The sequence below is a fragment of the Euwallacea similis genome, chromosome 3 (assembly GCF_039881205.1).
Source record: "Euwallacea similis isolate ESF13 chromosome 3, ESF131.1, whole genome shotgun sequence".
In the NCBI taxonomy this organism is placed as follows: Eukaryota; Metazoa; Arthropoda; class Insecta; order Coleoptera; family Curculionidae; genus Euwallacea; species Euwallacea similis.
The window spans coordinates 7,325,002-7,352,726 of NC_089611.1; the positions used below are offsets into that span (position 1 = coordinate 7,325,002).

Sequence of the window (27,725 nt, forward strand, 5' to 3'; positions counted from 1 at the left end):
GGGAATATCTGCCTGGTCATAGTGAGAATCTATTTACATTTTTAATACCCGATTATCCACGACTCTGCAATTCATTGATTAAGCATACTTCTTTCAAAATTTTCCCTATTGTTTGATAAAATGCGAACCGACCGTTTCATTATGACTCCGGAGAAAAAAGACGGGAGAATAAATGAGATAATGGAGGAAATTGGATTAGGCTTTTTATTTCCGAATTTTTTGGGCTTGACTGTCTATTAGAGACAATCAACCATTAGCTTTCGCTCAGATTCACGCCCGATAACCAGAGTTGACGAAGATCTTTTTCCATTTCAGTGGACTCATTTAGGAGAGCCCAAGTTTCATGGGGACATTACGCATAGGGCCGACCATATAATTAAAAACGCCTACTTATTCCACCGGAATTGAAATATATTAAGAAACTCTGGCAACCTTGTAAAAATCTATTTTCTCAGAATATCTGTGAGAATCCCGAAACTTCCATTTTATCAGAAGTTGGGAGATTCCCCTGTTTTATGAAAATACTAAATTGACCAGTGCATTTCAAGTTCTGATAGAGAGCGGACACTAAACTAAGAACGCTGTTAATTTGCCAGTTGCGCATATCTATTGATGATGATTGCGATTTATATAAGATTTAGATTTTGAGAACTAATTAAATGTATAAAACAAGGGGGAAATCAAAAAGTTGCATATCACAACTTAGAGGATTAATTATCAATTTTAGCCCTTCTGGGATGTCGTATAAGAACATTGTCACAAAGTTAAAATGTTCTGAAACAATGGGTTTTTATGCAATTAAGCATTTTAAAGAACATGGAACTACACAAAACCTACCACGCAAAAAAAGAAATTGCGAAAATCGGATTCTGGAACAGACTTTCTCGTCGAAATCGCATTATAACGGCGGTTAATATCCAGAAACAGATTTTTCCAAAAAATTGTGAAAATAAAAACTCGGCGTTCTCTGTTGGAACAATTAGGCGTCGTTTGAATAAAACCAATTTACATGGACGAGTTGCGCGTAAAAAACCAATGATAAAAAAAATCGCACAGCTAGAACACAGTATGCTAAAGACCATAAGGCATGAGCCTCGTTCCAGTGGACACACGTTCTTTTCTCCAATGAAACAAAAATCAATCGGATAGAATCAGATGGGAGACAGTATATGCGGCATCCTCCAGACCAGAAATACAATTCCGAGGTCACCACAATCACATTGAAACATAGAAATGGATTGATTCAAATTTGGGATTATTTTTCCTACTCCGGGATAAGCCCTTTTCATAGAATTAAGGGGATTATAAAGTAAAATATAATTATATTATAAAGACCGTAATGCTACCGTAACTTACCTGTAATTTGGAAATTTCAACAAGACAACGGTCCGAAGCATACGGCAGCTAATATTTATGCTTGGTTCAAGCGGAATTCTATCTCTCCTAAAATGGCCTTCCTGTAATCCAGATCTTAATCCGATTGAAAATTTGTGGAACGATGTAAAGGAGGCTTTGAGACAACAAAACATTAAAAAATCCATATTTATTCGACGCTATTAAGCAAGTGTGGTAATCTATTTTTAAGGAACTTTGTCAGGCACTAATTAAGTCTATGCCAAATCGTTGTTTGGAAGTAGAGAACAATAAAGGCTACTGGTTCTTTTAAGTTTTCTTTGTTTGTTATTTTAATATTGTTATTTCTTTAAATACATTGTTCTTAATTATACGTCCAAGGAATTTATTGATTTTTTATTAAAAGGTGTTTTTTTTAGTTTTTGATTATTTCAACTTTCTTAAAATTTGCATTGACTTCTCTTATAATCTAATAGAAGTCGTTAAAAAACTCTTGTGATTTTTAAAGTTTACTTCCAAGAAATTATATTTGTATATGTCGTTCTTAATTCTATGGCCTCCACTGTACATACATATATGAACGTTTTCGTGAAACATACGAAACCATACTTTGTTTCAGGCTCATTACGTAGTAGTGAGAATTAAGTGTGTGTGAATTAAGTAGTGGGAATTAAGAGAGATATATACAAAGAACAATTTGTTACCTTTAAAGTTCTATAGTTGTACATTAAGATAAAAGTTTCATGAGACGACACGTATTGGCGCACGAACTCATGTTTGAAAAACGAGAAGCGATGCCACGAGTTGGAAATAGATGAGTGCCTTATGAAACGTGTATCTTGTAGTTTTTTATTAACTGAAAGTTCGATAGACAAGGAGGTTTTTATTATGTTTTTTGATAGATCAATTATAATAAAATCTAAAAATGAATTAAAAATATCATTTCAAGCTTATCGAAGTCATGTTAACAGAAATAGAAGAGTATACTATTTTTTTTTTGCATAATCTATTAGCGTCAAATGAGACAGTACTCACTGAATATTTTTTTAAATGTGAATGAGAAAAGAAATGAAGATTTAGAATTTTTTTTTCAACGGATCTTTTCGGACTGACTTTGATCACTTGAGACTTACGATTGACTGCGAGGCAAGTAGCGACTTTACTTAGATCATTTTATTGCAATTTCACGAGCTACTTGCTGGTAACTTTCATCCTGCATATAGCTCCGAGATTAATTAAAAACAGCCATTAGGACTTCTCTACTCAATAAATCCATCGATGACCACTTGTTTTTATGTTTAATTAATTCTGTTTATACATATATAGACCTAGGTTTAGGCTCGTAATCAAATATGTTTTAAGAGTACGCAGTTTGCGTCAAACGTTTTTAAAATTAATTCGTTTTTATGTTTAGGTTTAGTTTAGACTGAAATCATGCGCCTTTATTTCAAATTCAGCTACTCTGAGAAAATTATTAATTACACTTTTGTGTACGTATGTTAGTTTACACTTAAATTTTAAGCAGATTTCCCTAAGAAGTCAGTAAGTCCGATTTCGGAAGTACTGACGAATCGGAATATTAAACAGGTTAGTTCAGGTTACTTCCACTAGCTACTAATTCATACTTCCTATTAATCATAAAAATGTTTCCAATATTAAAAATTTACTCGCCAAAATTGAAAAAACTGCTAAGGAGTTAAACATCGGAGCCCATGAAACTAAAAGGACACGTAGAAAAGAATGCACATCATGTAGAAAAAAGAACGTTAGAAAACAGACAACCTTCGAATGCACACAATGCCCCGGAAAGCCTGGTTTTGTATGAAGGACTTTGAGAAGCTTCATAACATAGTGTTTTTTTCTATTTCTCGTTATTTGTGTACTTAATTTTTACATTTTTGTAGGTTTATTAAAAAATTTTCGTTTTTTTTGCATTTGTTATACATAGGAAAAATGGGTTGTTTGAGTATTTTTGAATTGTTTCATTTTTCTTTTTCAAACGCACTTTTATTTTACTTACCAAATGACAAAATATTTTTTATTTACCACTGGTTAATTTTTTATTATTTTATTAGATTACATTTTGCGCCAAATAACAAAAATTAAAAGCTATTAAGTAAATTTTTTGGTTTCCTTTAATTTATATATTTAAATTTCCAAAACTCCGATCGGAGTAGTTGGTGTCACGCCAAAACTTTAATAACGGACGTCGGTCACTTCGATCGGTGTGCATGTGCTTTTTTCAATTTTTGACAAAAAAGTTTTGAAAAAATACATTAAATATACAGGGTAAGTCGGGAGGATCATGCCAAACTTCAGGAGCGTATTATGCATTAAAAATAAATGAAAAAAAAACTCATTTGTCTTTATCCGATTTTCATTTGTTTACAAGTTATAACGTAAATATTTTTTTAACTAGCGTTCTATTTACGATAAAACTACCTTTATTATTAATGACACTGTTACTGGTTTAACGTCGGATTGGTCGCAGTGGCGCTATCAGTTGACCTCCAAATCTTCAGACCTCACACCATTAGACTATTGTTCATGGGGCTGGTTTAAAAATGAGGCGTATAGAGTGAAAGTGGACACTCAAGATGCACTAATTGACATGAAACAACCAGAAGTGCAACAAATGCTCTTCAGAAACGAAGTAAAATATTTTTAGAAATCAATGACGACATTTTAAAATATTTATTAAAATAACACTATGATAACCAAAATGTTAATTTGTGAAATTTATTATGGAATGGAAATTAAAATGGAAAATTTATGAATTTTTAAAAATTTTATGTTTTAATTTTATTTACATTAAAAATTATAATCAAATGAAAATCGGATAACATTTTATTTTTCAAGTATAATCCTCTCCTGAGATTTGACGTGATCCTCCTGACTCACCCAGGATAATATGCACAAACATATGAACAATTATAACGAAAAACAGAGAAAAAAGTTTTGCATCCAAGAAGTTTTCAGAAGCAATATCCGACAGACAATTTGTCAGGAAAATATAACATTCACACTAAGCTGGCACATGCGAGCTCCTCACAAAAGTAGTTTTACTCGTGTTTCCTCAACTGACAAATTTCTGATAACAGTTGTATCATGAAGTTCTTAATATCAATAAACTTTAATAAATAATGAAGGTTGTTAATTAATTTGCACGAAACAGTTCTCTGAAACTGTAAACTCCTGAATGTTCCGAACATAAGATAGTCAATCCAAAATCATTCTTGGCTGACGCTTTGTGGAAGTACTACATCTTAATCATCGGGAAAGATCAAACATTTGGTCCTTGAGCCGAATCATATAAATTTAGTCCCTCGAGCCGCACCACACATTTGGTAACTCCACCCTTAAATTACAATTCGTCCTTGCATCCATCGGACTGAAACAGCAAAAGACACAATACCAAGTGTCTGGATTTAAATTTCTGCTTTTGAAATTACGTATTATATATAAAAGACAAAAAACAGATGTGAAACATTTAGTAAAACGATTCCGTGTTCAGGTAGTTTTGAGCAATGTACCTATTCAATTCAAATTGAAATTGTGTAAAAAAGTATGTTTCAAGCACGGTCTACGCAAAAGCGTTGCGTAGACCTAAATAGCATCCACTTAACTGAATTTCATCCAGACAACTAATATTCCCAAATTTGCAGCATCTAACAGCAATAAATATAGATAAGGTGTAATAAGGATAGCTTTCCATCCTTGCCATCAATTCGCCCACAATCTTCCAGCAATAAATCTTCTCTAATGATGTCTTCACGGTTGCAATTTGGTAGTAAATATCTACTTGCTGACACCTTCGCATTTCCATAATTCTGGATGCAAACGAGCGGGCTGCCCGGCATCTTGACGACACCATCAATTGCATTTTCGTACCTGTTTAACACATTTTACATAAAAAGTTTATAATGAGATTACTGCAAGATCTTACATAAAAGTTCTCTCTCTGATAATAGTAAATAACAAAAAATTTTCCAGTCTCGAATATTTAGCTATTCAAAAAATACACAGCTGCCTTTTCTACCGATCCACATGTGCGACATAAGAAGGGGCAAATCTTCTCACGCTATCCCTTCGCCTCACAATAACCAACATTAAAAATAATATCCTTAACAGAAATCCCGCTTCTAGACCCTTCTTGGCCCTTATTACAGCATTCAATTATGCTGGGTGGGGACGCGACTTTCTCATACCTTTACTCTGTAGTCACCAAGGGTTGAATCTGTATATAAGGGAGGCCTCCGTATGGTGAAGTTTCATTCGAGTGCTAAGCTCGTCAGTGCGTTGTTGTAGGGTGGTTCCTTTGGCGGGAATCACCCATCAGTGTTAAATTTTTGTTATTGTTGTTGTTTTGTTAAGTTTTGCATTGAGTTTGATCAAACCAATCAAACTATAAGAGACGTGATACATGATGTAAGTAAAAAGTAAATCCGAATTTCTTCTATTAACTTATGTATGTCTTATTGTTGGAGCTATTTCATTGATTCTATATATCGAAATTGTTACTTACCAGTGGGTTTTATTTATTACAGTTCTTGTTCGACAAGTTATTGCTACTAAACTACTAAGCCAAAATTCGTCTACAAAATGTAGCATAAATCCAGACATGGACAACAAATTTGAAGCAGATGAAGGTATTGTTACTTCCTTAACTATTCCATTTGATGGGATTTAACATGAATCGTAACATAATAGTAACAATTTTCTGTGAAGAATGCATCTATTAAAAGCTATTTAATATCTTACTGCAAAAAAAATAGTATGGACATCTGACTAACCCCTGAAGGACCCTCTTATTATCATTATTGTTATGCATTGTTTAGATCGTTATTTTTTTTAACAAACCTCCCTCTTAAAAAGACCGATCCTCTTAACATTCCAAATTCCCCAAAAATCTCAGTTTGTTTATTGTTACCTTGCCTATATTTGCGTTGTTCCTGTTACGTTTCAGTTACCTAATTAATTATTTTTTTAATTTGTTGTTTCAATTATTTTGTTATTTGTTATAAATTGTTATTAGCTTTAACAGTTATGTAATTATTCTCTCACTGCAACACCAAAAATTACACAATAGTTACTCTTGGAAATTTTCTGGATTACAAATTTTCATACCTGCTTTCTTTGGAAGTATATGATAATTTTTAAATTATCTTTTTTTAACCTCGAAATTTGTTTCTGTGTCGTTGATCAAGCATTTGTTTCTGTTTCGTTAAGTTTTACACCCAATTTTTGAACAGTGTGCTCGACCAAAGGCTCATAAATTTCCCTGCTTGTGTCCACCATGGTTTTTCTTGCAAGTTTTGATGTAATAGGTAGTTTTGGTGCATACCGTTCAATTGAAGTTATGATTTCTCTTAACTCAAGGTTTCCTTTTCTTTTTTCTGCTGCCTTTTTACCTGTTTATTCTTATTTCAAGTTAAACAATCCACTAAATATGTGTCTAGCAATATCAAAATGATCGAACCGTTTTTCCAAAATTTCCATTTTTTTTTCACTTCCTTTGTTTTGCATTTTAATCCTATTGTCTTTTCTTATATTTTTGTTGCAATTTGTTCACTAATTTTTATTTCGAGAAACGCACTACCTAGATAATTCAATGCGTGCCAAACAATTTAAAATATATGTATTTTTATATTTTCATATTCTACCACATTGCATCCTTATTTTGTTTTTCACTATTTTTATAAATCTTCTAAGTAATTCAATGCGTGCATACGTAAAAGTTAAACATTTATTTCACTTTTTTATTTTCCTTGGTTTTGCATTTTTATTTTATTTTTTCTTGGTTTCCACCTTTTGTTGTAATTTTATGCACAAATTTTTATTTGCAGAAATCTAGGAGAAATCTAATAGTTCAATTACCAACATAAATTTTTACAAAATTCTAAAAATGTGTTTCTACATTGTTTATTCATATTTACTTATTTATTTCTATTTCTACTCCTTTTAATTTCTTCAACAATAGTTAGATTTTTAAAAATAATTTTCATGGCCTATTTATTTTTCTCCTATTAGCATCTTCGCATATTTCATACTTCAGATCTAATTTATTCCAAAAACGCTGTTTCAGTAAAGACATGTATCCCTGGATTCATTGTATCATTATTCTTTCCTTTTCGTAATACCAATATAGTCGTACTCCTATAGAAATGTTTTTGTCTAGAGTTTATAATTTGCCTTTGGTCGAATGCCGTTGTTATGTTTACCTGTTATTTTTTGTTAGTTTAATGAACGAAGCGGTCTTTCTATTAAATAATTAATGCCAAAAAACATGCAGCACTGTATTTTTCCATACTTGTTTCTTCTGCAAATCTTTGATATACATATTCTACAAATCTGCTGAAGTTTCTAGGCTCGCAAATAGAGCAATTCGTTAACTTTGTTAAATTTTTGTTATCACTTGTTAATCTCTTGTTGAATTTACGTTTTTGTTTGAGTAATTGAAATTGCAGGATAAGTTTTTAGTTTTGTTTTAATTTTTTATTTCTCTTTGATTTCTTAACTTTTATTTGGATTTTTATTTTCAATTAAGTTTGTGTTTTCCTTGGTTTTTTAAATTTTAATTCATTTATTCTCTCTTTGGAGTGTAATTGAATTAGATGATTTTTTTTAATGTTTTATGTTTTGTGTGCATTTTTTCATAAGAACCAAAATAAAAAAAAAACTAAAAAAAATTCTATTTGCATTAGTATAATAATATCAACAATGGGAGTATAATACTTCCGGAAAATGTTCGCAAGCCTATAATAAACGAGTTAAGATGAGTTAATTAGCGCAAAAATATCTTTATTCCTTTGGAAAGAAAATCTGAAAACATTCTCCAAGATACATATAAAAATCATTCCAGAAAATCCCATAATTTTGAAGTTTATTACATAAGTTTTAGTTGTACGTATATAGTCCTTAAGGTTTTTTTTGGTGTATGTGTGCCTTATATTTTGTTATACTATAGTTTATATTCAATTTTTTCCGATTTTCTATGCTATTTTTGAAGCAAGGACTATATGATCTTTTTGCATTATATTTAGCCTTATTCAGAACTTCGGAAGAAATTGAGCTTATACTTAGCGTGTTAGAATTTAAGTTTTTTCATACTTTGCACAGAGCAGTTGAAGTACAAAAATCCATATAAAACTAAATGAAATCATTGCTGAGTTAAAAAGAAGTATGTACTCGTATGTAAAATAACATAATTCCTATAAGTCATTGCATTGGGTAACCTAGGAAGTACCCATTTCCTTCGATATTCTGCACTTTTAATTGTCTTTTGGAAGTTTATGAATGTTTCATTAGTTTTTAGAACATATATTTTTTATAACTAATTATTTGTCTTCACAGTTTTTGAAATAAACAAAAATAATTAAATTTCTTTTCGTTTTTGTTCTTGAAACCCATCCTTTATTGGATTTGTAAGAACTCAACCGGGACTCTTCACTTATCCTTCTGTTTTTTGTTAATTTTCTGTATGGTTGTAAGATAATGGGGTCTTATCAAATCATCTCCAAAAATTATCACTAAAGATTATTTTATGAGTTACCAATCTTGTGCTAGAAATCTCTTTTTATTCTAAAATAAAATCTGCATTAAGTACGATTTATTTTCAGCGTTTAGGTTCGCCACCAAAAAAAAATGCATAAAGTTACTAAAAAAGTGTTAAATGTAGTTGCAGAAAAGTGCATTAAAAGTTTCTGCATGGTATTAAGGTACAAAATATTCAATTTAATAATAAACAAAGATTTATTAGAAAAAGTCAAATTTTAGATTTTTTGAAAATCAGGTCTAAAATTCCCTTTAGAAAAGTGTTGAAAACGTGTTATTTTATGCGCCCACATTACTTCAAAGTAAAAAAGATAAGGATAGAGATTTATACATCTAGGTATAATAATCATAACGATTAGCAAATTCAAAAATTCGAAAACGAACGTCATGCCCGTTCAAAATCCTCAAAAACCGATACACAAAGCAAGTTATATTATAGGAATTTTCTTGGTGGCTGATAACATATAAAAACTAGTTTTGCAGTACTTATAGAGAATCGTGTGAAAACCTTCCTTTAAATGAATTAGAAAATATTGAAAAGGATTGAGGAGTGCTAAAAAATTATAAAAATTAAAAACTAGCTTTTATTCGTAATTAGTGCACTTTGTGAACATATCTAAACTGGAAGATACAGTAGTTAGCACTATTAGCCTTAAATGTTAATATGCTTGTACTTATTAAAGCAGGACTAATATTCCGACACGAAAATGAACAAAAAAAACTTTATTTCTTTGAATATTTCGAAAATGATTCGTAATGATCCCTTTTCGTCTCATAAAAGAAATCCAATTTCTCTAAAAAAGAAAAAATCTCTTAAATTCTCAATTTTGCGCCATTGATAACATATGTAAGGTTTACAGAAAACATTGATTATCGGAAGAAATAGCGCTAAAACTATAAAATGTCGCAGTTAGCATGCTCAAAATTGACTGACAATTTACCAGGCAAATTTAAATTTGTGAGCAAGAAAAATATTTCCTTTTTTTAATTTTTCCTGTGCGAATGTTGAGCGAAAGTCTTAAAACTGAATATCGAATAGTAAAATAAATTAAACTTAGAAAATTAAATTAAAAAAGTTTATTAATTAGATTTTAGAATAGAATTTCAAAGATAACCATTGTTCTGCCATCTATTAAATACCAATCCATCATATTTTAATTACAAATTGGTCCTACAAATTTACAGATTTCTTCTAATCTAACCAGACAAATGCAATGCACCGACACGAGATGGCGATTGCTAAATAATGGTCGAATTTTAATCCATTACACATAGGCGTAGAGACAGGGCCATGAAGTGAGCAGATTAACACATGAAGCATAGGGAGAGATAAAATAAAAAGTAGGCTTGAAAGCCTTTAGTAACGATAAAAACATCTAAATTTCAAATAATTTCGCATTGTTTAAGGAGAGAGTTTTACCACATTAACGCTTGGAACGTTATTTTCGGTTAGCTGGCTCTTGTCTGATATGAAACAATGTTTTTTGTTGGTTTCAATACAGATAATGCGGATCGATTTATAGCAAATCTGGCATTTACATGGGATTTTGATGAACTGTACTAAGTTGTGCATTTGTATGATGCGAAAACTCATTCCTGCTTTCATTTACATTATCTCAATTTTCCGGCTTAGATGTCTATTTTCATCTCTATGAAACTTTTCGATGTTTGCATGTATACATCGGTTGCCTCATTACACATTCCTCAATCGTTCCTTTCACAATATATATATTGAATCGAGTAAATAGTTCTTTCAAACTTTCTGAAACAAAAAAAAACTTTTAAATATAATTCCAAACAAATCCTGACCCACCCCTTGCTTGCGTGTCCATTTCCATTAAGCTTGAATGCACTTTCCCCCGGTTCGCATGACCCTGCAACAACCCTGCTGGAAATCAGCTGCTTTCCTACTTATCGATTTCCTCACTTTATTATCAGCATGGCTTCTCTGTACCTAACAAATAATAAAAAACATTTCCTTTTCATTTGAAGTGATACCAATTCTTCTTTAATGTGAAATGCGGGGATTTAGAAGTGCTGTAGTGGCAAGTGGTGATAGTGAGGTAAGCGCATTTAGTAAAGAATTAAGCTAAAGAAGTGGAATTATATTGGCAAAGTGAGGTGAGTTTATGTTTATGATTTCAACTGGAGCTCAATGCAGTTTTGTTTAAATTAAAAGTTGACAACGAGAATCGGTAGCTTTTAATAACATCAGCTGAACGAGATTTTCAATGTTTTCCCGAATATAACAGTTCGATAACGCCAATTGGATTCATATAAGAGGCTAATAATAAACCAATCTCCAGAATTTAAAACACTTTTTCTAATAATATGGATGCTATCATCTTTTAACTACGAAGTGTATCTAGTTCACCGTTTTTATTCTGGACCTGGATCCCTGACTACTCTCGATTTCTGATAAACGCTTTAAATACCAGTTCTCAAAAGATTGTGTACTGCGTTTGATGTATTAAAGTCGAACACATACCTGTATACTCTTGAGCTGTAAATTAGGATGCTTATAAAAATGCGTCAGAAGTCTCATCGCTCTGAAATCTGAAATTTGGCGATTTTACAGTACAGTCTGTCCAAGGTGAGGGTGTCCAGCATGGACATCTCGTAAACGGTCATAGATACAGACTTGGTTAAATAGGAGAAAAAAATGCAGATTTAACTCTACAGGAGGCGCACGCTGTCTTACAGACCGACGCATTATTTATTTTAATCTATTTTAGTAATATTTGTCCATATTTTTTTCTGCGCTGTAGCTGCCTATTTTAACCATTTAAATTTATTATGCTGTAAACATCCAGTGGAAGTGCATGTGGTACTTTGTTTTTCCAAACTTTTGGTGCGTGAGACCGCCGCTCCCCTTAATATTTAAATATTTCTAACTATTCTGCAACAAAAAGGTAGAATATGTTTTTGTATTTTGTTATGTTTTTTATTTGTTATGTATTCTGAAATAGATATCATGGGGATGATGTTAACTTATCATTTTAGCAGTTTTAATGATAATATTTTGAGGCTCCTCTTGTTCGTTTGATACAGGACGCCTCGTCAGGCGAGCGACGGTACGAATGAAAGTAATAATGAAACTGAAGAAGAGATTCTAATAATAAAAATGAGTGTTCAAATGCTGATAACAAACTTTTGTTTATTGGAAAAAATAAATTATCTCAATGATCAAAACAAGTTTTCAAAAGGTCCACTCGAGCTCATGCCGAAAATAAGATAGTACGTCTCCTACTTCTAAACTGTTAGGATCATTAAAATGGCGGAATCGCGAGACTTGCCACATTCAAAGGGAAAACCAAAATCCAAGGAATGAAGAAGAAATAGGCAGATATTCTAAGTACAACTTCACATTGAATAGAAAAATGCGATAGTTCTATTGTGAATGCTCACAGTTCCTCTGTTAATAATACCTATCTGTGAAGATTGCTAACGCATGGCACAAAAAACAAAATCAATTATATGTTGTTGAAGTTGGGACTTTATTTATTTATTAAAGAAAATTCACTTTTAGTTTTGTTCAATAGATTTGAGTTGTCGTTTTAAATTAAAAAAAAAATCAATCTACAATTTCTGCTTTAAAAACTTAGACATTAATTGTGAATAATTATTGCTATTAACCTTTAAAGGATTTTTCAGCATTTCCAGGTCGGTGCATGAGACCGACGAGCTTCCTAATGTAAAAATTTTTCGTGCGCTCCTTATAGGATTAAAGGGGTAATTTGGCGATGCAAACGAATCTACAAAATTAGTTTTGGTTTTTCAGTTATTACGAAAATACCGAAATTTTGAAAATTAAAAAAATCCTAATTTACGGTAACCGATTATTTTTCCCTTGTAATTTTTATAAGCATCAACATAACCGGCTTGGTTTCATTCAATGATATTTCGTTTGTCAAGAAGGATGGTCAACTTTTTTTAATACGGCCCTGGTTGATTTTTTCACTGATTTATCAAACTTAGCAAATCTACGCAATGTTTGAGTACTTCTTCTTCCACCTCAAATGTCGAAAAACATTATTTTTGATGTATATTCTGAGTGAGTGCCTATCCATCTTCCGGGAAATCTATGTGGTATTTCTGCACAACTCTTGCGTTATGTGCGGCACGTCATCCTATTGGAACTGACAGTTATGTGTTAAATCTCTCTCAAGTAAAATGAGAAATGGCTACAAAAAAAAATTATTCGAGTGCCAAATATTCCAACATATATGTCAAATCCAAAACGATGGTGACGATGGGCAATCCTATAGACAAGAGGGTTCTCCCTGGACTAGTGAAGCAAATTTTTCTATTGAAAATTCTCTAATTTCTCACTTGACTCTCATCTGACCAAACATTTTTGTGTAGAATATTTTGATGATCTATGCACTTCATCGATAGGTACCATTCGCAAAATGTTCTTCGCTAACGACAACAACGGGTCAAAGTGTCTGTTCATGATTTTGAGATACTTGTGAGAAAGCAAAGCGATATTTCGGAATTTTTAGTAACCGATAACACTACATGCTCTTCTTGCTCACAGTCACAACATTTGTTGTGGCTTTTCATCGGTTTTTTGCATGATATTGATCATTAAGAATGTTGATGTATTGAATGAATGAATGAATGAATATTGATTCCTTAAGAATTCAGCCCAAAGCTGTATTTTTTCGGAGTAAATACCTTCAAACAAGTTCTGATTCAACTGTAGTATTATGATACAAAAAGTAACATTTTACCGCATAGGATTTTTCTCTAGATGGAAAGGCTTAGACCGCTTTATGATACTGGAAGATGTTAAATGCTGCCGAGATTTTCACAGGTTTAATTGCAATGTTTCTCTTAGAAAAATAATAAAAAAGGTAATAAAAAACCAAAACATTGCAGGTATTACTAAGTGTGACACGTCAATGAATTTGTAATAAAATGTTCTCTTAAAATTGACAAAAATATAAAATTGTTCAATCCATATCCAGCCTTTCCCGAGGAACATCCTCTACCTAGATTCTTCCCCATTTCACGCAAGGGTTGGAAAAATATCAGGATGTGTCCTAGTTTTCTCCTTAGTCCTTTGACATTTCGCTTCAGGATATACGCTTTCCATTGAGGGTATATTAACCAGGATAGGGAGAGGGGACCTTTCAGCTTTACGACTGCTTTCATTAAAAGGCTTCGTAAATATTGCAGGTGCGCTTTTCTTTACGTTTCCAGGGATGTATTTTTCTTGTCGCGATCCAACTGCATATTTAATCTCAGTTCTTTTAGGAAGTACTTTTCTGTTTATCTTAAAGATTCACAATCAAGAGCAACCTCATTTCGGCCTTCTAATTCTAGCTTTATTCAAACATCAAAGGTTTATTAAGCTTATAAACGATATGGGTTCTGTAATTATGGTTAATATACCCATTTAAAAAATCAACAAATTGTTTACCTACACATGTGCTGGTAAAATAAACATATCTCAAGGAACAGACTCTCGCTTTTGCCGCGGATTCAGTCGCTCAAAAGTAAAGGTGCGTCGGCACTATTTGCGCGATCGCGGAGTCTTTAAAAGCGCTTCGGGGAAGGAAAATTTGTGAAAATGTGTTATTTATTGGATAAAATTGGCGAATAAATATTTATCCAATAGTTAAAAGTTTTAAATGAGATTGTGGTGTGCGATTTACAGCCGCTGCTTCATTCAGGTTGGTGCAGTTACTTTGAATTTTATTGTGTTTTTGACTCACTTTGATCGTAAATTTAATGTAATAACTCTGAGCTAAAACAGTTTGAAACAAAATACAGGAATTGTTGATTCGCTTTCAGTGCCCTTTAGGGGATGATATATTTGCGATAGGAAATATGTGGCTGCATCACAAATTAGAGAAACAGACATCGGCTAGATACGAAGTTATTTTTCTAAGAACCTGTTGCCGCATACATTTGTACATCGTTAGCATTTTAAAGTAATTTATGCAAAGGACACTGAATGTATTAAATCCTTAAAAGGAGCAGCATTTTTATGATTCAAGAATTCCTCCAAAGACTTAATTTGAAGTATATCATTACCGCAACAAGCGCAATTTCTGCATAGGCGACCGCCCTTAAAGCTCCGCATCGGCATAATATAAATCCTAATAATTACCGAAGTAAACAGTACAGCAATAAAAAATATTTTGAGACCCAACTTCAAAATTGCTACATCAAATATGTTTAAGTGTTTATCGCCTTTTTCCATTAGTCTAAAACGACTCACTCAGTATTCAAAACACTACTATGCGTATTGTTCTTTTAAGGTTATTCGAACGTTTGGTATGTGTGTTCTCTCCGAAGAACGACTTTCATTCACCATTCATCATTCATAGGTGAGCACCTATGAATTATCTCATAAACAGAAATAAGTGGTGTAAATGCTACTTCAAGCAAGAGAGAGTGAGTTAAATATTTGCATGAGGTCTTCCTTGAAAGGCCGCCCAGTATCAAGCAGAAAAGTGGTCGTGCTTCTTTTTATATTATAGGGTTATTGAAATTAAATATGAAATTATTTGGAAAGTGTTTATTAAGGCAGGGCCGCCAGGAGATTTCCATTATCGCATTAGGGTTAAGCAAACCATTCACCCCAATCGGCTCATGATTGAAGCGACGTCATTTTCTGCGCTACTGCTAACAAATAATTATTTTCCTCTGACAAAAAACTTGATATATTGACAACACTTTACAGCCTGTTTTGTGATAATAATCGCTTTTCACATTGCTTTTCTAGTCACTTGAAGGAAAATTGATTTATTCAGTACCGATCGGAGGAGACAAAATTATGTGTTGCACTCGGCGAAATCGCAAATTTACTGCCTTAGCTTAATTCGTACGAATATCGCTTCGGCAGTAAATTTGTTGCTTTTTCGCCTTGCCAGGAGCGAAAAGTAGTACTGCCGCCGCATTTTTCAAAGCCCAGAGGAAGACAATGCCTTGAAAGAGTATTACATAATAGAGCTTAATAGCTATTTAACCAACAAGTGTAGTAATGACGGCGATGATAGGGACGGATTAGCATGTGAGCGAAGCGATTGTGTTAATAGAGTTGAAATAATTAATTGTCCATTAACACACCAGTTAGTTGCAGTGCTTTTCCGCCCATTGGGTGGTCAGAAGTCCTGGAACAAATAGGCTATGTTGATAGTTTTTTTAATTTTTCATTAATGAAGAATTATGTGGATCACTAACCAAAGATGAATGGATAATTTTTCATAAATACCGTAAAGAACCTCTTAATAGTTGGTAACCGGAAAACAGTTTTTTTCTCCAATTATTGCCTATCAAATTCAGTTTAATTTTATAATTAAAATGTGTAGTTTAATTTGCATTGTTACAGGTTCCATCAACCATATAAATAACCATATAAAAATCACCAGTAAAAAAACAGGATTATCTAAACGATTATAATTTAAATTCTATAAGCAAGAAATTCAGAAAGAAGCAACTCACAAACATAATAACAAGCAAATAGCTGAGGTCTCAAACAATCAACATAATACTACCAAGTTTAGGAGAGAAAAAGAATTTCGCTGATCTAGCAATCTCTATTAAACAGTGTAATTTTAACTTTTGAATGGTTTCAAACTCTCAATAGACTCGTTAATATTGACTCAAGAGGTAAAGTACTTCTAGCCGGTACAAGAACACATTAACGAACGTTAGTTTTAATATATCGGTACGTAACTGCAAGTAATTTTGATCTAACGTGAATGGTTGCAGTTAAGCCTAAAGTGGAACTTTTGAATTTTTTTCTTCAAATTTTACAATTTTTGAAAAATGAAAGTTTGTAAAATCTTGATTTTTTTTATTGCAATTTCCCGGAAGTGTCTGATTTTACATATGGATAAACTTAAAGCAACAACAGTTACTGAAGTAATCTAGGGTAATATCCAAAAGCTTCCTCAAATACAGCTTGTCCTTCAAGGATGCTGAGATATTACTGGTTTTGATTGGTGCTTTTTTAATGGAACACCCTGTAAATTATTACTTCCATAAATGAGAGTTTTCATTCTGATTTAAAAAATATGGGTTTTAATAATATTACCTTTATTAATTTTCAAATTTTAAATGAAGAATTTCTGTTACAGGTGCATTACTCTTATAGGGCAAAAATTTTAAAATCTTCATTCACGTGAAAACTATTAAAAATAACATCAATAAACATCAAAATCAGAATGAAGAGCCTCATTTATAGAAACAATGATATACAGGGTGTTCCACAAAAAAAAATAATTTTTAGCCACATGTCGAAAAGGCAGTGTCAATTTTTTTACTCCTTGCAAAGGTTTTGTGCAACTTTTGGATACAAAACATTTTTCAGGTATTTAAACAAAAAATTAAAGAGGGTGTGCACTTTCATGTGAAGATCCTTTATGTACACCCAGTATAATATGAAAATCTACGAAAGTCAAGACGCACTATTTCGTAATGACATTGAAAACCTATAGATTTTTATGCAGTTCGGCCCTGTCTTCAAATACTTATTTAATAAAAAACACAAAAACGTGGATCATTGTTGGCCTATTTCTGCTGATGAACTCGTTTAAAGTAAATTTATTTCTGCACGTTTACAATTAGTGAGAAAAAATAGTACGAGAGCAAGTGTTGAATAAGTAGGTAACTAAAGTGGTGATAAATACCTGCCTAGTACGGTGGACTTTATGAATTACGTTAATTACTGCTGTACTAATCATTCCAATCATTGAGATACAAAATGTTCTCTCTACAATTGTGGAGATTTATCATTTAAGATCATTTTCACTTTTTTCTTGAAAACTGAGAATTTAATTTAACTTTTACATCGGAATCAAGCCTTCAGAAGGGTATAATTATATATTTCTCGTTCAAGGCTCAGAGATTCATGATAATTAAAAGCGTAAAAAAAACTACATCTGATAACTTTTCTCAGTCACTTTAGTAGCAACTCTTGGACATCTAGATAATGTCAGTTTTCCGTACTTTTGTATGATGTTTCCTCCTGAAAAAATTCGAGAATACCGAATTTTAACAAAATCCTGTGAAACATTTCATAATTATCGATAAAAAAGTATTTTCAAGCATTCTAGCGAGAAAAACAAGTATTTTCATACGTATACCTTAAATACTAGGTTATCGAATTTTTTCAATCAACGTTTCAGCTTCCAGCAATCATCATCAGTTTCGTTGTTTTTAATACAACCCCGAATATGTATTGGTCTTTATTATATGTTTATTCATTGTATATAAGATATCTCTGGACATAGTGCCATAAATTCAACTACAATATGCCAAAATATGACAAAAACTTCATATAAATATATAGCGAAAGACGCTTCATTTTCGATATACAGAGTGTGAAAAATTGGTTCTTCAGAATGATTTTTTATTAATATTTTCTAAAAGCTTCGAGATAAATTAATTAAATTTTGTACCTTATTATAATCTTTTATACTGTTTTTAAATCTCCATAAAGAAATTGAAACGTTTTTCCAGCGGTGGTAATACACGAAGATGGTGCTTAAAAAATACCTAAATTTTTTGGTACTTTTTAAGCATCACTCTCTGTATTACCTGCCCCTGAAAAAATTTGGCAATTTATTAGTAAAGGATCAGAAAAAGCACAAAAAGTTATAGAAAAGTACAAAATTTCAAGAATTTATCTCGAAATGTTTCGAAAATATTAATAAGACACCATCCTTAGGCACCAGCATTTTACACTCTGTATGTCGAAAATGAAGCACCTTTCGATAAATGTTTATATGAAGTTTTCCTTATATTTCAGGACCTAGAATACGTGGTTGAATTCATGGTATTATATTCAGAGACACCTAGTATATTCAAGCAGTCCTATATTATTCGAGATAATATTAAAATTCTATTTAGAACAAAGCCAATATCCCCCCAAAATGTATTCAATAGATGGTTTTCCCATAAGTACCCATGTCAACTAGGCTGACCACTCTGATTTAACTGACCTGGTGTATATTAAATTAATGTTGAATAGCCTGAAAGTTTTTGACCCTTATTTCAGATTTGTCACGAAAATTTCATGAGCAACCTGAATTAAATTAAAATTAACTTGAAGTGATTCTAAGAAGCCTGAAGCAACTCGACAGAATCCAGGTGCTTTCCATCTTATTTCTGATGCGGCGCCAAGTCCTGCGGTGATCCTAAATGCCCTGCGTAACCTGAAATGAATTAAATTAACGTAAATTTTCATGAGAGTGAATCTGAAAGAATCATGGATCTAAATATTACCCATTAAGATTGTCTAAAAAAGATCATTATTTAGCATAAATACCGTACTGGAGACATGATGAGGGGCTTGTCCTACCAAATAAGGAAGGACAGACCTAAGATTCAGGTCTCAACAGCGAAATTGTCTCGATTTTGACAGTGAACATTATATTTTCACCTCCAGACCCACCTATAAAACTCCCAAAGAATAATCAACATTAAAATAACAGCTCTGCTCAATTTCTAACATCCGAACATGTTACGTTTCGTAACATCAAAACATCATTAAGCCATGACCACGCACGTACAAAACTCGGAGAATTAATGATTTTCCGCTTGTATTTTTCTTTTTGGAGATACATTCGCATCCAGACTAAATCCTCTGTTCCAGTTGGCGCTTATCCAGCAACCCAAAGTACTGCGAAAAATCGGCGAAAATAGGCGAAAAGTCGCGAAAATCGGGATATGACACACCGCGAAGTGACTTTGGATGGTGGAGTACCGTGGGGATTTCGCATGCATGGTGGTGCCGACCTCAGTATACCGTTAAGAGTTTCAAGGGTAAGTTCGGTTTTTGTTGGTTTTAATATTTTTTGAAAAAAAAAAATTTGCCATTCAACAAGCAAGTGCCTATATGTGTATAGTACTTCGTCACCCAATCGGATTATAAAACACGGGTACTTAACCTATACAAACAGTCTAGATGGTACCATGAGGCTTATTTAATTATCCTTGAAAGCCTTTTCCGTGTAATTGACCACGTGAAGATTCTTCAAAATTTATCCAAAAATATGCCATCGTTGCATTAAACTACAGTCATATGCCTCTAAACAATGAAATGACTCAAGTGTCTGCGAACTATTTGGATTGATTCCCATTTCCTTAGCCAAATTAGTTTCTAGTAATTAATGTTGGTGTTGTGATGCACTCTTTGAAGTTCCAAATAACATTAGTAGAGTGGTTTAATTCTGCACCATGAAATCTTTACTAAAATACACCTTTTAGAGGCTTTCACTATTCAGAATTTGCGTTCACTATGACCTTTCCGATGAACTCTTATAAAACCTCTTGACTCGTTAATGATTTCAATTAGATAGGGTCCATTGAAAATCATTGCTGTTTGGGTGCAGTTCGTATAAACGTTTCCATGTGGGATGATTTTATTGGTTTAACCTTTGGATAAGTTAATAATTCAGTTTGGTAGGTGCTAGTATGTTAAAACATGAATTGCTTTTCTGCATTAAATACTAGTCCATTAGAGAAATTTATGTTTCGTGGAATGCTTTGTTTCTGTTCGGTTCTGCTTTCGTAGTATTTCAGTATCATTTTTAGCAGCAGCAGCTAATTTTATCTTAAATCTGTCAGATTAGGCCGGTGGGTTCATAAGATTGCTGACGTAACGGTGTACCCCTATTTTAGGAGAGCAGCAAGAATTTGAGGATTCGATGAAATTGTCCAAATGGAGCAGTTCACTATTAAAGAAAGAATAGAGAACACCATTTATCGTTCCATTTTTGGGTGCTCAATTTGTATGACGCTCTATCCGATATATGATACTGATTATCCTCGCTGTCCTTCTCTTGAGCACAGCGACAGTAATCATCATCGGATTTGGGGCGATACACAAAAATTTGTTTTTTCTTCTATGCGACTTAGAGCCATCAAATCCATAACCTTGCAACTTTCCCTGGAAGATAAGTTCCATGGAAACCGGCAAATTGACCAACGTCTTACTTTACCGAGAGGATAATATCCGTGGAAACGTTGAAATACAAGCACGATGTTGGTCAGCTTGGTGGTTTCCACGGAGATTATCCTCCAGTTCTCCGTCGTATTCTCGTTCAATTTCCAGCTTTCAATCCGTTAGAATCTGCCGAAAAGTAGGTAGATAAAACTCTTCCTAATTTTAAAGTCATTTGAATATGTTACTGAAGAAAAGTCTTATTGAGTTTACATATTTACACATTAAGTACGTACTGGTCCTCTAGACATAGCCTAAATATGCTAATAGGAAATTTTCAATTTATCGTCATGATCTTCTGAGGAATCTAACCCTGATTTAAGCTGAAGAAATAGTTAATTAAACCGTTTTTCATTAACTCAAAAATACTTCCATTCGTTAAAAACCTCTAAATTGCCAACATTATCCGCTGTAATATATCCAATTACCTCTTCAGTCGAACACAGGTACTTATTCTTTGCCATTGTTAAATTAAGGGGAAACTAGAAAGTTCTTTGTTCAACGTTGCAGTTGTAAAATGAGGAAGAAAAAAAATGAAAAATGGAAAAGCTCGACTATACAAGGTGTTTCAGGTTTTAACCGGGATAATTTAACAGACGATAGAACTCGGGAAAATAATGAGAAAAGTTCATATAAACATGTACATTTATACGAGGGCCGTTTGATAAGTCTGTGACTTTTTGGATTTCTCGCGTAATGACTTTAAGTGCAACACTACTCCCGTCAACTGTCACCTGTTAGTTGACAGTCGTCAAGTTGACAGTTGACAATTTCGAGCAAGCTATGTCACTTAGTTTCTGTTTAACAGTAATTGAAAGCAGACGACCTCGTGAATTTCGACGAAAATGGAAAAAAGTGAATTTCGTGTGCGGATCAAGCATTATTTTTTACGAAAAAAAATCACCGAAACCAAGGAAAAACTTGATAAACCCTATGGGGGAATCTGCACCATCAATTTCAATGGTTAAGAAGTGATTTACTGAGTTTCGTTGTGGTCGTACCAGCACAAGTGACGCAGAACGTTCAGGTCGTCCAAAATAGGTCCTCACGCCAGAAATAGTCAATGAAATGCATGGAACAATATTGGACGATCAGAGAATGAAAGTGCGTAAGTTGACTGAGGTTGTTGGCATCTCAACTGAGCGGGTACATCACATTTTACATGAATATTTGGATATGATAAAGCTATCCGCGCGATGGGTGCCGCGATTGCTAACAGTCGACCATAAGCGCTCCCGTGTGACCATTTCAAAAGAGTGTTTAGCGATGTTCAATCGCAATTTGAAAGAATTTTTGCGTCATTCCGTAACCGCTGACGAAACGTGGATCAATCACAATACACCAGAGACCAAGGAAAAATCGAAACAGTAGGCTTCTCCAGGTGAACGTGCACCAAAGAAAGCTAAGATAAGTCTGTTGGCCAATAAGATGATGGCCACAGCTTTTTGTAATGCACGCGGTTTCATTCACAGCGATTACCTTGAAAAGAGTAAAACGATCACTTGTGAATATTATTTAAAGTTTTTGGACATATTCGATGTTAAATTGAAGCAAAAACAACCGCATTTAGCGAAAAAAAGTGCTGTTCTATCGATACAATGCACGGGTCCACACGTGTGTAGTTGCCATGGCAAAAATCCATAAATTAGGCTATGATCTGCTACCCCATCCAGCATATTCTCCAGATTTAGCCCCCTGCGACTGTTTCCTGTTTCCAAACCTGAAGAAATGGGTGGGCGGTAAAAGATTTGGGTGAAATGAAGAGGTCATCATTGAAACAAACGTCTATTTTGAGGATCTTAATTAAAATTATTTTTTGGAAGGGATAAAAAATTGAAAAAACGCTGTACTAAATGTATCGAGCTAAAAGGAGACTATGTTGAGAAATAAAACGTTGTTTGCTAAAGAAAAATATCTTTCATTCAAAAAGTCACTGACTTATCAAACGGCCCTCGTAGCTTCGTTGCCGAAATACAGAGCGTTAGTTTCAGATTTTTTAAATTTTGTTTCACAGCTTCCTACGTTTTTCAAATATCTTGAAATTTTGCTGGTGCGCTATTATTTAGAATCTACACGACTTGACTTAACAAGTTGCTGTGAAAATTTACAGGGTGCTACTTTTTCGAGGGTCAAGCCTCATTTTACTATCCCAAATTTTTTGTGGAGCGCCTCTGACCTTTGGTGGCATACATTTTGAATTCATTGTTCAATTTAGAAACTTTTTTGCTTCTTGATTAAAATCTAAAACACCTTATGCGAAAGTACTGGGCAAAAATAATGTGTTAAAAAGCAAAGGTCTGTAAACGACTCAGTGGCAACACTGAACTCCGGGGAAATACTGGACAAGTACTGTTAAAGTAAGGAAGACAAGTTTTGGAAGTGGTTTGAAATGAAGAATTGAATTTTGATTGATGAGCAAGCAAGATTCATGAATAGTCTAAGGGTGTAGCTTAACTTCTGGGAGGTACTTATTAACAAAAACTCTCAAACTAGAGAACATTGATATCTGTATAATCTGTCCTAACCTAACGCAACCTAGGGAGGATCAAATATTTAATATTAATATTTTGTGAACAGCATTAGTAACTTAAAGTAACCCGGTGGGTAGGTATGAACTTTTATTCTGGGCAGTATAAAATTTCATGAATAATTTCAATAAGTAAAATAATTGAAAAATTCAAATAAATTGACGAGGTTCCTTTGGTCCTTTATGGTGGGAAGTAACATCACGTAACTTGAAGGTTATACATGGACTTTCCTTTCTATTTCGGTTTCCTCACGAATTTTCTCAGAAGTTCTCTTCTACTTTGATGTTAACCTCTAACTATTTGCATGCACCTTTTGTATGCCTGAATTTGAAGTACCTGCCTAATTACCCTCGCCAGGTACAACTTAATTATTTAGTTAACCACATTATTGATCGATGATCATCATCGCACTCCCATTCTATAAGCCAGATTAAATGAAATTTAATTTAGTTCGTCTTATTATAGAGTCGGAGTTAGATTGATATTGATCACTTGAGCGCCCAAATCTAAATTGAATGTGATGTTAAGCCTTTAGCCAATTACGAAGTTATTCCCTTAATGATGGTTACAACACCTGGTATTCATAAGAAGGCGTGTCGAATAACTATTAAACCTAGCGTTCCGCTTATAATTGGTCGCAAATCTTGGAACATATTTTTCCATCCTTCAAAATCTTCGCTTGAACTGAACAAGTTTAATTTATCTCATGGCGATATCATTTTTTTTAAATTTCACTGAACACTGAGTCTTAATGTGAAGTTAACTTCGGAGTAGCTACAATAATGGTGCTATTATGCGATTAACATAACAGGACTCTTGTTGCTAAATAATTAATTGCCTCGATCATATCGTCACCAGGTGTCTGGTAGGGTTGTCGTTTTTACATATTGTGGTTATTCCATGAATATATGAATGACAATAGTTGTGTTGTACAGTTGATTGAAACTGATATTTGTTAATGCTGGAGCGTAAGACGAAGTTGAGTGTAGGGGGCCGTGAGCACATAATTATGAATTAAATCCATTATTTATCAAACAACGTATTTTTTATTTCCACTTGCAGAACCGTAATTGTTGATTTATTTTTGCGGCACTTCCTGCCTCTTCTCTGTAGACGCAATTGCATTCTTCCTTTGTATGTAGTATTAACCGGTCACCTGCTCCCAGGCTATCTTAGCGAGATCAGACCGAACATTACATAGGGATGTTTTCATGAATGTGGGAGGATTCGTAAGTAAATTTGAGGTCCCAGTAACGAAAAATGTAAAGTGAGACCTCAGATTTCAACTTATGTACGGCCAGTCACAGGAGCATTTTTACTTCATTGTCTACTTTAAACGGCAGATATTCGGTTATTAATTACTATTAGAATAACTAGTTAATAGGAATGTGTAATAGAATTACAACCCTATAAACTCATCCAAATTTTATTACCAATACTAATATTGCAAAAGTATAATTTCATGATAATAACATCATAAACATTTGATAGTAACATAATTAACAGAATGAGGCCCACAAGAGAATTCGTACGTAGGCAAATTGAGGTAAAAAACATTTAATATACAGGGCGTTTAAAAAAGATGCGGCAATATTTAAGGGGATGATTGCTCAGATCATTTTATATAAAAAAGCTCCTATAAAAACGGGTCCGCAAACGCTTCGTTATCGATCTACAAGGTGTTTCATCACTGGTATTGCAAAATTGCCGATTTGCTAAAATTGAATCATGGGTCAAGTGACACCTCAAATTTGTTGATGATCTTTTTAAACAGACCGTCCAGTGATGTGACAGTAAAAATGAAATTGTAGGCGTCATTATTAAACCTTTATTTCTACTACTAACGGTCGTTACAAAAACCCGACAGACGATGGACTAACTCTAGATTTTAAGACTAATAATAATATTATTAGACTTAAAATTAAAATTTTAATATAAATTATAATAATTTAATAAAATTCTAAGCCAGAAAAGGGGAAAAAACACTGACCTAAGCAATAATCATATTTAGGCCGATCGCTCTTTACGGCATTGATAGCATCTGTGGAATAGGAATGCGCTTTTGAACTGAATATTTCAACAAAATTAAAGGTCTTTCAAAATTACATTTAATGATGTCTCGCGATTCAAAATCTATCGATTAGTTTTTGAGAAATATAGCAATAAATTTGGTAAAAAATGCAATAAAAAAGTTCATAAACAATGAAAAAACTTATTTGTTCATAGGAAATTGGTTTGTTTTCGATTTTATGCTCACGAACTTTGATTATTTGTTTTTATTTATTTATTATTTGCTTTAATCAAAGATAATTGCCTCCACTTAATTGTGCGTCCATCTAAATGAACTAAATTAAAATTGCTCTCGTTTGAAAATGTTACTCGTTTTCAAAAGTTAACATTCATGTTAACATATTTTTTGCGAATTTTAACCGCTTGTGTTATGAACTGCACTACATCCAATAAGTTAACGCAGGTTTAGTTCCTGATTACTCTGATTTGAAAAATAACAGCAATTTGCCTACGTACGAATATTCTTGTGAGCCTGATTCTGTTGCTACCACAAAATTATATTTTTGTAATATTAGTATATTTATTGGTAATAAAATTTATATGAGTTTAAAGGGTCGTAATTCTAATACACATTCCACAATCCTTTGTTGGATTTCTGGTAAGAATCAATCATGTCCAAAATTCAACGGTCTTTATGTCTTCTTCTAATTTACTGTCTGGAAGAGTCAAGTTTATTAAATTTATGACTCTTTCTCTATTATACAAAAGAAGTGAACAACGTTCTTTCTTTATTTTTGACCACTCGAAAATTTATCTTTTTCTCATGTGAAAACCAGATGGCCGAGGTGATAAATGAAAGGGCGCCTGCAGTATTGGTCTTTAAGTATAGATAGGTGGTTTTACTAATCACATATATAATTCGTTAGAAGTCTCTGTAACGTTAACACAGACGTGCCTTCTGACTGCGATTACATAAAAGCTAGATTAAATTGAAATATCTCGTGTGAAATCATTTCGAAACCCCATACCCAATACTATTAATAATTAATAAACGAATATCTACCATTTAAAGCAGACGATTAATGAGGTACGAAGTCTCCTGTGACTGACTTACATATACAGGGTGATTCACAACTTATCTTTAAAGTTTTAGAGGTAGGTGTGTCATGAAAAACTAAGTCGATTTTGTAAGAGCATTTTTTGGAAAATGCTTAAAAATTTTTAGGAAAAATTTGTTAAAGTTTAACCATTGTGTAACTAAACGACTGTAATGTTCCAGTTTTTCTACAGAATCCCTTTTAGGTTCATCAACTTTACGTATCATTTATAGTTGGGTCTCCCACGTGTCAATGGTTGGGAGCTGAAGACATGGGTGATCCGACTTAAGGATACTTTTGTTTCACCAGAAATAAAAGAAGCGAGCTTACATGTGTAAGCAATTTCCACATCATAAATTGTTGCCCTCAAGTTGGATCGCCCATGTCTTCGGCTCCCAACCACTGACACGTGGGAGACCTAATTATAAATTATACGTGAGGTTGATGAGCCTAAAAGGGATTCCGCAGAAAAACGTAAATATTACAGTCGTCCAGTTATGCAATGGTTGAGCTTTAACAATTTTTTCCGCGGAAATTTTCAAGGATTTTCCAAAAAATTTCCTTACAAAATCGACTAAGCTTTTCATGACACACCTACCCCTAAAATTTTATAGATAAGTTATGAACCACCCTGTATGTATACACATATCCAAAACAACACGAGAACTATAAATACCTTGCTGGGTACCCATATCAAAAAGTGAAACCTGATACGCACCCGAGTCGCTTTAATAACTTAATAATTAACTGTCAACATCTAAACAAACACATGTTGCTTTTAATAGCTCAAAGGAAATAAAGCGACAACTATTTCAATGGGAAAGCACTACTTAAAGACGTAGTTTATTTTTGTGTCCGAGGTTATGATGGTGATAAGTATTATTGGGCTTGGCTGAATGCAGCACTCATTCACAAAACATTGTTGCGGGACTCTGACTCATAAACATTTTTGTGGGTCGCTTTCCACAGAAGTGTTTGTTAGGATGTCTGTCAATTGCAATATCGTAAGCAACCTCAGATGGTTATGGTACATAAAAATGATTTAAGTAGATACAAGGTGTTTCGCTTCTCGCGCTTTTGTAAGGTTTAAAAATTTGAATGGTGGGCTTTAAGGGAACTCCTAGCTAGTGCTTGACTTGGAATTTGTAGGGTTTACTTAGAAAACGAGATTTTTCATCTCAGTCATTTTTTTTGCTTTAAAATTGCATATAATCTCAA

General features: G+C 33.2%; 1 protein-coding gene across 10 annotated transcripts in view; it reads left to right on the top strand.

Annotated features, from left to right (window-relative positions):
* Positions 1–10,873: 10,873 nt before the first annotated feature.
* Positions 10,874–27,725, top strand: part of LOC136420057 (uncharacterized) — an 88,228-nt gene continuing 71,376 nt past the window's right edge. For 6 of the 10 annotated variants that reach the window (XM_066406774.1, XM_066406778.1, XM_066406776.1 and 3 more), the window contains exons 1-2: positions 14,436–14,588; positions 19,523–19,692. In XM_066406774.1, the coding sequence (XP_066262871.1) occupies positions 19,597–19,692 (96 nt within the window). In that variant the 5' untranslated portion in view covers positions 14,436–14,588; positions 19,523–19,596. Of the gene's footprint in view, positions 10,971–14,422; positions 14,589–19,522; positions 19,693–27,725 lie in introns of those variants that run through there. The other 4 variants (XM_066406786.1, XM_066406787.1, XM_066406788.1 and 1 more) reach the window with 2 other exon arrangements.